The 12,040-nt window shown below is 46.1% G+C and overlaps 1 protein-coding gene across 3 annotated transcripts in view; it reads left to right on the top strand.

Moving 5' to 3' along the window:
* NR3C2 (nuclear receptor subfamily 3 group C member 2) overlaps positions 1 to 12,040 on the top strand; it is a 300,548-nt gene that overhangs the window by 263,935 nt on the left and 24,573 nt on the right. For all 3 annotated transcript variants that reach the window (XM_037162360.2, XM_053658650.1, XM_053658651.1), the window contains exons 7-8: positions 5,837 to 5,967; positions 10,152 to 10,309. In XM_037162360.2, the coding sequence (XP_037018255.2) occupies positions 5,837 to 5,967; positions 10,152 to 10,309 (289 nt within the window). The remainder of the gene's footprint in view (positions 1 to 5,836; positions 5,968 to 10,151; positions 10,310 to 12,040) is intronic.

The raw sequence follows: 12,040 nt of genomic DNA, 5'->3' as shown, positions 1-12,040 counted from the left end.
GAGGTTCCAAATACACTTTATAGTTGAGAAGAGATACCGTGGAGAAAAGAACTAAAAGTTGTTTGGCTGGTAGCTTGGAGAGAGGAAAAGGCATAAGTTGTTTATTTTACCTTTTTAAATCCTTTAATTATTGTTGGCATAGAATGTTAGTTTCAGGTATACGACATAGTGACTCAGCATTTGTGTACCTTGTGAAGTGGTTACCATAATAAGTGTGGCACCCACCTGTCACCCTGCGTGGTCATTACGACGTCGCTGACTGTGTTCCCTGTGCTCTTCCTTACGTCCCGGTGACTAGTTTTATAACTGGAAGCTTGTACTTTCTAATCCCCTCCCCTCGTCTTCCTGTTTCCTCACCCCCTTCTGCCCGGCAGCCCCTACTTGGTTCTCACTTATACGTGCACTGTAAACAAATAAAACAAACCCGATGAAACACAAACAGTCACACAGATACATACAAGGCATGAGTTTTGAAGGAAATAAGCCTGGGTTTGGGTCCTGGCTGCACCTTGGACCTAGCTTTCCTGGTCATGAACCTGAGGGTAACTCTTCACAAGGCATCGTGAGCATTGGCAAGAAGGACCTGAGCTCCCTGCCACGTAGCTCTGAAGACCGTGGAGGCCACCCAGGTGCCACCTCAAGACTTAGACATGCTGTCCCCGGGGGTGTTGCCACACATTAGCACTCCCACCTGCTCTCAGGTGGTGTCTGAGGTCTTTAAGTGAGCCTCAGTCTGCGAGGGTACTTCGCTCACACATCCGATAAGAGAACACTTGGACACAGAGGTGCTTAGCTCGTGTCCTGCGCCAGGCAGGTCCCGTCCCTGCCCCTGAACGTCCGTGTGCTCTCTGGTGGTCCTCTTGTTCTCCCATCCCACACATGCAAACGATAATAATAGCAATAACACAGTAGTGTTTTCTTGAAAAGTCACTTTAAATTTTTGATTATTTCTTAGTTTGTTTTAACCAAAATGATCATTGGTCTTCCAAGAAGCATTTTATTCTTCCCATTATATTTTAAAAAATAGCTAACACACGTACAGGACTTTCTAATTCAAGAACTTCTCCATGGTTGGGTCCTATGTCCCTGCAAGTTTGGAATTATTCTTAATGTCCCCGTTTCACACATGACAAGCCTGGGTCTCCGGAGCAGCACAGCCACAGGCTCGCACAGCCAGCACGTGGAAGGGCTGATGGACCGCACTCCTCGAGGGTCTCCTGTGGTGGAGCCAGGCGCCTGTCCCGCCTCACAGCACCCGATGCCTGTTGGCTGCGTCCACGGGCATCCCGGTGGCCCATCTGCTTCACCCCGTCTTACACGATCTGAACCTCTTCCTTTCTGGAGGAACTTTTTGAGAACTTTACAAACGCCACCCTGTTTCATTAGCCATTTACTTAACCTCTGTGTAAATGTTCAGTATTATCTTTCTCTGATCGTCAGCAGCACAGGCAGACCTGTGTCTTCAGTTCCTTTAGCTGTCGTCACCTGTTCTCTCTCCTTTGTTCTTCTCTCTCATTCATGCAGTCCTCATCGAACAAGGATTGGCACATGGCACTTGTCTGTCATGTTCTATGGGACACTCAGAAAGATGAGTCAGGCATGGAGCCTGCCTTTAAGAAGCTTGTAGTTCGAGATCAGGATGCTGGAACTGAACTGAGCCCTTTTCCCCCCTCTAAACACATAGAAATTCTGCATTTAAAAAAAGGCCGTACATATATAGCCAAACTCAAAAGCAACACAGTGCAAAAACAGGGAATTCGCAGCCAGAGTGGCTTCACTTGGAGCTGAAGCTGCAGTTGGCCCGCAAACTGTTGACAGTGGTAAGTGCCATTGGGCTGGTATGAGAACCCCGACAGGAACAGCAGACAAGAACTGAAGCTCCAGAGAGGCTGCGCCTGAAATAGAGTCCCCTGCTTCGAGCCAGGGCTCTGGAAAGATTTCTCTGTCTGCTAACAGGGAAAGTGAAACTCAACAAGCCGGCCCGCCAGCCCAGGGACATGGCAAGGAAGCTGAACGAAAGAAGCAGCACAAGCCTGCACCACGTCTACTGTGGAGTCTAAATTTAAACGCCACGAGTCTCGCAAAAAGCACCAAGCTGAGAAACTAGCAGAAAAGCTGGTCCACAGCAAGTGAAATGCATGCCCCCCTGACGGTCACAAGGGTGAAGGCTTCCCCCAGAGCCCCTTCCCCCAGACATTGTCCCCGGGAGTCCCCCAGAGGGCAAATTCAGGCCAAAACAGTGCGTGTTGGACATGCATATCGGCATCTCAAAAACCTGCATTAAACAAGATGGGAGAAACTGTAAAAGAAATGTATTAAAAGTATTTAGAAAAAATAGATAAAGATATAATTTAGAGAAAGGAGATATAATAACCATAAAGTAAGGAGTATCTTGTGCAAAATAACAAACATTTGAGGAAGAACTAAATACAGCTTATCTACGCACCTAGATATAAAAAAATGTTACCATTATGACTAAAACACTGTAGACAGTAGATTGTACAGAGAAAAGAAACAATATTAGTTAGAAAATAGGTCTAAGAAACTCACCTGGAATGCAGTACCACGTGGTTTAAAAAAACCATAACCTGAAAGGGAGGTTAACGTGGAAGACAAAATGAGAAGGTCCAACACTCTGCCAACAGGAGTTCAGCAAGGAAAAGTAGCACAAACGGGCGGGAGATTGTTAAAGAAACAACAGCTAAGAACATCTCAGGACGAAGAAAAACCCACATCCTCAAATCAGCTAAGGACACTGAGTCCTGAGCAGCAGGAAGAACCAGTCTCCTCCAGGCACTTCCCACTGACACTGCGCATGTCCCGTTAACGGAGAAAATTGGTTTAAGCTCCCAAAGAGAAAATGCAGGTTACCTATAAAAGAATGATGATTAGATTAGGAAGGTAGTTCCCCAAAACAGCAATCAATTAAAGGCCCAGGCATAGTGGAATACCATCTTCAAAATACTGAAGGAAATTGCCTGCTAGGTGAGAAATCTCCAGCTTTTAAACTATTATTCAAGAACGAAGGGTTCGGTTTCTTACTGAAGTGAGGAGGGAAATGCAGGAGGCAGTATGGCCAGAGAAGCACCGGTAACTCCAGCCAGACGTGGATGTGGGTGTGAGAGAGACAGATTCCAGGGGTGACCTGAAAACAATTGGAATTTCAATAAAGAGCAATAGCAAGCAGGATGGAAAGCCGTAGACCAAAGAAATGTATGCTACATTTTTCTGTTTCTCATGGAAAAGCTGTTGATTAACTTCAGATGTTTAAATATGCAAGTTCATAAATTAATTATTTAAAGAGTAGAAATAGAATCTGTGCCTTCCAAACCCAGCTGACGAACAAAGAGGGGGATTTTAAAAAAAAACTGCATCTATCTAATAAAGAAGGAAGGAAAGTAGAAAGAGGAGGAGAAAGTTAAAATGGCAGGAAAAATTTTCAAATATATCGGTTATGATCAAGGAAAACAGTACAACTGAACTGTTAAATATAAATATCTTCAGACTTTTTTAATGTAGCTTTTTGCTGTCTGTAAGAGGCACATGAAATATAATTACGTGGGAAATTTAAATACAAGGGGCTTTAAGAAATTCTAAATTCTAAAGAGAGGGCAAATTCTAAAAAGAGGTCAAAAGACAGGAAGGAAGAAAGGGAGGAAATACTGAAGGAATGATATGAATATCAGTCATATTATTGAAAACTTTAAGGTGAAAGTATTAACAATAAAGATGATAATAGTGCTGGAAGGAAAAAAGCTTGCAATAAAAAGGGTAAAAATAGAGACAAGTCACCAAAGAAAAAAACCCCAAATGTTCAGAAAATATTTGAAAAAAATGCTCAGGCCACTGGTGATCATGGAAATGCAAGTAGAATCAACAGTGGGATTATCCTTTCACCCTCATAGATGGCCAAAAATTTACATCAAATAATGACAAATAATCGGTGGGGGCGTGGGATGAAAGGATGTTCTCGTCTCCTGCCGGTTGGAAGGAAAGCTGCAGGTGGGCGCAGCGATTCCTCCCACTCTGCATCCCAGAGAAGTGCTCAGGGATGCCCCGTGAGCACCACTGGTAGTATCAGTAAGGACGAGGCAACCCAAGTGCCCGTGGGTAGTGGAGCAGATGAGTGAATTGCGATGAGATTGGTTACAAGTGCAACTGGTAGCAGTGAAAGTGAACTAACTCAGTTATCATGGATACATTGTTAAAATGGATACATCTCCAAATGACAGCATTGAATAACAGTAAGTTGCAGGCGGATGTGCATATGTATGTAAGTTCAGCTTCACATAAAACAGCAGTACTGTGTGCTGTGTTTATAGATACACACGAGTGCAGTAAAATACACACGTCGGAGGGACATGACGGTCACCCAGAGTGAGGAGCCTGCCTCCGCTCATCTGGTGCCTTTTCTGCATTGTCAGGTTCCCCCTTCTGAGAGCAGCCTGTTTAGAGTATCAGGTAGTTGGTGTGAAAAGGAAAAATTGGAGGAGGTGGGAGGAGGGCCTTGGTGTTTGAGGAGCTCGATTGCTTGCAGAGGGTGAAGCCGAGGGTCGGGGAAGAGCAGGCCTGTCAGACGCTTGAGTGCGGACAATGAATGGGATCAGGGAGAAGGGCACCGCAGACCTGAACTCTGTCGTGTTTACTTAGTAATGATCTGAAGCGAATATAGCAAACATATTAGCACTTGTTTACATTGTGGATTCTGGATTGTAGATGCAGAGGCTCCTGCTGTTATGCTTCTCTGTGTGTTTGTGTATGTGTTTAAAATACTCCCTTAATTGAAAATCGCTTCTAGCTTATGAAGGGAGAGGAAAGACATAACAATAATAATGCAGAGTAAAATGTTCTGTGTGGGTTCTTTACAAAGGCTTTCAGAATTGAGATGAGAGCCATTTCTGCCTGTCGAACCCAGGAGTGCCCCCTGGAAGAGGCGTCGCGGGGTTGCTTCCCTGCAGATGCTCGCCTGCTTTCAGTCCTCGGACGTCTGCCAGCCACGTTGACCTTTCGTTCCATTTCTCTGGCCTTTGACAAGTCCTCTCCCGTTTTCCACCAGCATATTTCTTTTTCACTAATCACATTCTGGTCAGTGGGAAGCAGTAGTTACCCAAGGCCTCCCCAGAGATTTATTACTTTGAGGAAATACATCTGAAAAGCCTTCGTGATGCCTTACTTCTGATGGAAAGAGGCAGTAATGACTTCCATCTTAATCTAACGTGGGTTTTTATGGAAACGTTTGGATTTAGTGGAGAAAGAGGGTTGGTTGGTTAGTTGGTTGGTTGAAGGAGCGGAAACGTGTGGCCCGCGCCCATTTGTTTTCTCCCTTTACCAGAGATTCCCTCTGAGGTTCTCACCTTCCCAAATGTTGTCTCATTTCCCCTTTTAAATGTGCTTTGCAAATGGGGTGAACAGATATATTTCAAGGCCTCTGTCCGGGGGTCCCTGTGGAAACAAGACTGGGTCACTAGCCTGTGTTCATGGTGCCCAGCACAGCCCCTCCAGACAGTGAGCACAGGGGGTCTGGCTGACAAGGAATGGGAGCCTGTGGGCACCTCCTGCCACCCCCCACATCCCAGAGGCTTCTCTGCCCTCGGGGTGATCTCATGGCCCTGACGCGGTCTTACAGGGTGCAGCAAATGGCACCGCAGGGTCGGTCCCCAGAAGCTCACCGGTCACTGGGAGAGGCATCCGCTTTGTCTTTAAATTACTCACCTGCTCCACGTTGACGCCGAAAGAGCACTTGGACTCAAATCTCGTTTGGGGCGCCGTGGCCCGCCAGTCTGGGTCTGACGACGAACCATGCTTTCTCAGACGGTTTTTCCCTTTGCCTCCACAGAGAGAGGATGCACCAGTCCGCCATGTACGAGCTCTGCCAGGCCATGCACCAGATCAGCCTCCAGTTCGTCCGACTGCAGCTCACCTTCGAAGAGTACTCCGTCATGAAGGTCCTGCTGCTGCTGAGCACGAGTAAGCCGATGCCCCTTGGCACCTTGTCTGCTACATTGTTGGGTCCCCCCGCTTCTGAGAGTAGCCTCTTTAGGGTATCAGGTATTTGGTGTAAAAAAGGAAAAATTGGAGGAGGTGGGAGGAGGGCCCTGGTCTTTGATGAGCTCGGTTGCTTGCAGAGGATGAAGCTGGGGGTCCATGGAAAAGCACATCCCTCGTTCCTCCATGTGTCCGACCACTAAACATTCATTAGGTGTCTCTTGTGTGTGTGGTAGGGTCGGGCAGTTCAGGAGCTGCAGGGAAAATGAGGCACGAGGTATTCAGTGGAGAGGTAACTTGAACACATTGGGGAAAGGGGTTTTCTATGATAAAGAGTACCATGCAGCCCAAAAAAGGGAAGAGCTGGTCAGCTCTGGGGCTTAGAGAGGGACTCAGGAATGGGGGGGTGACCTTGGACAGGTTGCAGAATGGGTACGAGGCATGAGACACATTCTCATTGGAACCACGTGAGGGAGTGTGGGCACGTGGGGGAGCGGAGCCAGGCCCCCACACTCCATTCTGGGGAGTTGTTTTGCCTGTTAATTTTTACATTTTTATTGTGTTTAAGTATTTAGTTTTTTAGGGTGCATCCAGCTGTACAGGGTCGGGGAGGCATGGGCAATAAGGGTGGGATATTCAGCAACACCTTTGCCAGGTGGGCAGTGGGGTACAGCACTGGAGGCTGTGAGCAGTGGGACAGTGGGACCAAAGCTGTGTTTTGTGGCTTTAGGGAGGTGTGTCTGGCATTCAGCCGGGTTAAAGAGGAAGCAAGGTGGCGGGGCAATGGCAAAGGCAGTGTGTGTCCTGACCGGAAGCAGAGAGACCTGTGGGGCTGACGGCATCAGGGCCTGGATGCTGGTGGTTGGCTGTGGGACACACAGGAGCAGACACACTCAGGAAAGTCTGCAGAGGCAGCCTGGGCAGCTGATCAGAAGAGGCGACGAGAACAGCCCGGGTCAGAAGTGACGCAGGTTTTGAGCACAGAGAAGAGATTTGGATGGTAGTGATGCCGTTGAGGGGAACGTGTGGATGTCAAGCCATGGAGCAGACTTTATGGAGTGAAAAAATGAGTTTTACTTTGCATAGGTTGATTTTTAGATCTATCGTAGTAGAGAGGGCAAAAGACCAAGATGGTCTGGGACTGGAATTCAGAAGCCGGGTTTGGGTGTTGAGATGTCAACTTGAAAGGATCCTTGTAGAAAACTGTAGTCCAGACTCAGCTGGTGAGGGGGTCGCTGTGCCACAGAAAGACGAGACCAGGTCCCGCCAACGACAGGAAAGGGGGTGGCAGGGGCTGCAGAGACAGAGACACAGATGTCAGAGGGGGAGGGTGGACGGTGTGGAAGCCACACACACACAAATGGTAGAAAATTTAAGTGGAGTATTTTTTTCTGAAAATGTATGTGGTATGAATTCTGTATTAATTTTGACTGCTCAATCTTAATTGCTATCTTCCTATTTTACATATGGGTGTGGACAAATGCTGGCTTACAGTTGTGAATACACAAAACAATTTATTCTTGTGTTGTTCTGTATTCATTGGTATTTTTCCATACATACCACCGTAAACCTACTTTTGCCCGCCCCTGTACGTTGAATCCACCAGCCTGTAACAAAGTCTGATACAATTTTGAAGCTGTCTGGGTAATGTATGAGCTTCCAAGGAGCTCAGCACTTCCAATTAGACTTTTATAGATTCAAGGAAAGCAAAATGAGAAGGTAGGAAAACATAAGAACTGTAGAGTCGTAGGAACTGCAGGCTTTAGTACGCTGATTTTGCCGGGAGAATGCCTGAACGTTCTTCCTCTTAGGATGTGACGTGGCCCATGTGCTGCCCGGTTTTTAGCAGTGACGTCAGAGTTCTGTGTCCTTCCGCTCACTGGGGAAGGCAGAGGAGCTTCTGCCCCTTGTCTCTTCGCTCCTCCAGCCCATAGATTTGGGGTCATTTCCACCAGCCCCGCTGCACCTCCTCATCAGGAGACTCAGAACACCTGGGCAGACCTCCCAAACGTGAGGGTTTGCTCAAGTTCTCTTTACCTGTGGTTGGTTTTAGCTTCTAAAATAGGTATCTGGGAAACGAGTACAGTATATTTCAGTCACAGCAGTGATACATAAGTAATATTTGACACAGGTTGTTCAAACTGAGAACTTCTGAGAACACAGCTATCAGAAACAGGAAAGTCTTTAGTTAATCTTAGTTTATTGCCAAGTACCATTGAAATAGTCATGAGATGCATTCACTTATTCCAAATTTAGGTAAAGTGTTTAAGATATAGGTTGACACCCATAAACATCTAGATTGTAAATAGATGGGTGTCAACATTTGATGGTTTACTCCATCAAATGTAACTTCAAAAAAAGTTAACGTGTAGGTGGGAAGTGTGGGCTGTTACTTGCAAACTTTCAGTTTCTTGTAGAAAGTTTTAGGTTAACACTAAAATTTGGGTAGAAAACAGATCCATAGCTTTAATATGAGCATCCTGATTATTACCATCTTTCTTTAATTTATTTTATACCTTTAAAACAAGGTTTTAATTTTAAAGAAAGAGAAATGTATCAGTTATATAATGGATGGTATTTAACTCTCAATGTGAATGTTATTTATTTGAAACCACAACTAATATTATGAAAGCCTCAGGAATTTGTGCAGTTGCTGTTGGGGGTTTCTTTGCCCCACAAAAGGAGACTTAGACAAACCACAAATCAAAAGCCTCAACAATTAAACTAAAAGAAAGTGTTATTAACATAATATGTGAGGTTAACTTTGCAAGATAATCCATACCTTTATCCAGGGCCTCGGGGTTTATTTGCAGACGTGGTATTTCTGGCTTCCAGTGTTGCACGTAATGTTCAGAAACACACTTAGCCATTCGAAAGTGCAGGCAGCCCAGCCACTATTCTCTGCACCAGTTATGATGAATTGACAGGCCGAGTAACCCAGTGACGGCACATGCAGGTCCCAACTCAGAATGGTAATGTCACAGAGTGGAGTTATGGCAGGGCTTCTTCCAAAACTAAAGTTCGTAGGGGTTTTATTTTTGCAAGTTAAAGCCTAAGCATAACAATTTATTGGCAGTAGTGGGGGAAAAACCAGACATGTAAGTAGATTTTCAGAGGAAACATCTTTAGCCGGCACCGGGCCCTGCACCTCCTTCCAGGACCCAGGTGCAGCCTTTCTTTGCGCGGCGCTGCCCGCGCACCCTGGGACAGGGGTCTCAGCAGGTCCCAGAAGCACGTCATGTGCTGCCGAGCCCTGAATCCCAAAGCATTTTAAGACTCTTTCCAAGTGAGATTTTTTGGGTGCGTGTATAAATACAAAAGCTAGCCACTACATAAAAGGAAAGAAAATATAATCCTTCATTTTCTACCTTATCAAAGATAAAGGTGAACACGGGTTATTTTCTCTTTGGAAGTTTGAGACTCTCCCTCGCCTGCAGAGCCACAACACCACACCCCCACTGCCTGGACTGTCTGTGGAGTCACATGACAGCGCCTCAATTGTCATGTGATCTGGGGCAAAGAGAATGGAAAGTGGTTGTTTGCCTGCATATTCTCCCCTTGGTAGAGGGCCAGTCTCCCCAAGTGTCTTTGATATTTGAACTTGAATATGAAGACATTGCTTTCTAATTCTAGCTCCAGCTTGGATTGTCTGTGGCTCTTGCAGTTGTCCTGGAAAATCAAAGTCTATTTTCCTGCCTCTGAGGTGTTGGCAAGTCAGGATTCATAAAACACTTTGATGACAGGCCACGAGGCCATGAGGCATTGTGGTCAAGAGGCAGGCTTTGGACACAGAACAGCCTCGCCTTGTGTCCCTTCTCTGCCATTTACTGGGCCCTTGGACAGGTGTTTAAAGCTCCAGTCCTCAGTTTCCTCATCTGCAAAACAAGCATAATATAATGGTTATGTCATACGACTGATGTCAAAATGAAGTGAGCCAATATATTCAAAATATCTAACACACACCTGATAAAGAGCAATTGTTATTGTTCTTTTGTATATGTATGCGTACAAGAATTTACCAATAGATAACTGCCATATTTACTGATCAATGTAATTAATTGAGATTCCTTATCAACCTAAAAGTGGGAAAAAGCCATTTAGCTGTTAAGATGCAAAAGCTGATTTCCATCCTGGGCATTTACATGTGTGTTATCCTTAAAACACAGTTCCGAAGGACGGCCTCAAAGGCCAAGCTGCATTTGAAGAAATGAGGACAAATTACATCAAAGAGCTGAGGAAGATGGTAACTAAGTGTCCCAACAATTCTGGGCAGAGTTGGCAGAGGTTCTATCAACTGACCAAGCTGCTGGACTCCATGCATGATGTAAGTACTGCCCCCTGATGCTTTCACACGAAGGACCAGAAAACACACACTGTTCTCTCCAAGTGCAATTGGAGAGTTGAGACCTTTCCCGAGCCTTTGGGAAGAGTAGAGGTAAGTTGTCCAGTGGGAGACAACAAGAGGGGAGAACTGGTCAGGGAGGAAGTTTTTCTTCAGATGACGATCCTAACAAACTGCACTTCCAGACGAGGGTGTCCTGTTTTCCCCTTCGGAGCAGGACCCGAGCAACGCGCACCACGACGGCAGAACCCGAGTCCTGGCCCAGGGTCAGATCAGGTTTCACATTTCTGCTTGCAGTTTAGGAAATGTTTGGTTAGTGAAAATGTTTGCTTTCACGTTGCATAAACAGTGACCATCTTCTACAGCTGTTAATGTAATAACCCAATCTTCCGAAAACATTATTTGTGGGCCAGAGCCAGCTTGGACCATCTCAGCCTCTGCCAAATGTTGAACCCTACACTCAGTAATCTTCATGGGAGTCCCCTTTCTTGTGTCAGTGTAAATACAGCAAGCAAATTCGGAGCTGGTTTCTTCTCACGTAACCAATTATAGATGTGGCTGAGGTGTTGGCTAAAGGCCTCTACAAAATACTGGTATCGACCCCTTGCTGCATGTCATTGAAAGTACGCTTCTCATTTCACTTTGTGTTTTCTCCAGTGTGGCTCAAGAAAAAAAGTTATATGTAGTCATACTAATTTGGTTTTTTGTTTTTAGTTTAGTGTTTTTGAGGTTTTCATCCTTTTCTTTGAAAAATTCACCATCCAATCTCAACCCATAGATTTGCATAAGAAATTCATCTCCCAATATTTATTGATAAGGAAAATGGTGCAGGCCCGATGCCCAATACTGTAATGGTAATTAATCCTGTTGAACTAATGGTCTGTCCCTTAGAGAGCGGGTTATGCAGTGCCGTGCTGCCTCTCTGTGGGACCTTTGATAAGAGGGTCGAGTTCCAGTCATCAACACTGACGACCCCTTGCATGTTGGGTTGACGTTTGCTTTCTCTGAACTTGTCGTATGGTGTGAGTCAAACTCCCAGAAGGTAAATTCAGTGATGGATAATCCTGTTCATTACCAGCGGCCTAAAGAGTGTGGTTCAAAGGCCAGTGTTAGGAGTCAGAGCTGATGGCAGACAAGGCTTTGGGGAACTCGGCAAAGGAGGGTGTCCGCAACTCACACGAGAGGAACTGAAAGGAAACTGGAGCCCAGAGTGTCGATCATCTGCATGAGAACAGGGTCTTGTCACTCCCTTCTGCTGGCTGTGCCAAAAGTCCCTCTGAGTGGAGCTCAGAACGGGGCTTTGTGACTCTCTCGCCGAGTTCTCTCGTTTGTTCCAGTGGATAGGTGGACACAAGCACAGTAGCTAAGTGAGGGTGCAGTTATCACAGCACGTGTTAACAGATCGTGCCTTTTGAGGCAATTGGCATGGAACAAGACAACAGGAAAAAACTGTTAAAACTGCCTTTTCGACAGCCTTCCAGAATCTCCGTGCCTTCAGCAGAGCGGCACAGAGGAAACACGCAGGGGCCACAGTGGTCCACATGCCCACCCACCCTCCGCAGCTGCTTCTGTGAGCCCCACGGTGCTGGGCGCCAGGCAGGAGCCCAGCGGGCAACTGCCAGGTGGCTGCATCCTGGGGGTGACCCTGCAGCACCTCCCAGGGCAAACCATTGTCCTTCCAGTGTTTTTAAATCAAGGTCTGATGGAACACAG

Source organism: Artibeus jamaicensis, unplaced genomic scaffold (genome assembly GCF_021234435.1).
Source record: "Artibeus jamaicensis isolate MK-2021 breed Jamaican fruit bat unplaced genomic scaffold, CSHL_Jam_final scaffold_537, whole genome shotgun sequence".
Classification (NCBI taxonomy): Eukaryota; Metazoa; Chordata; class Mammalia; order Chiroptera; family Phyllostomidae; genus Artibeus; species Artibeus jamaicensis.
This window is presented reverse-complemented; position numbering and strand designations above follow the sequence as displayed.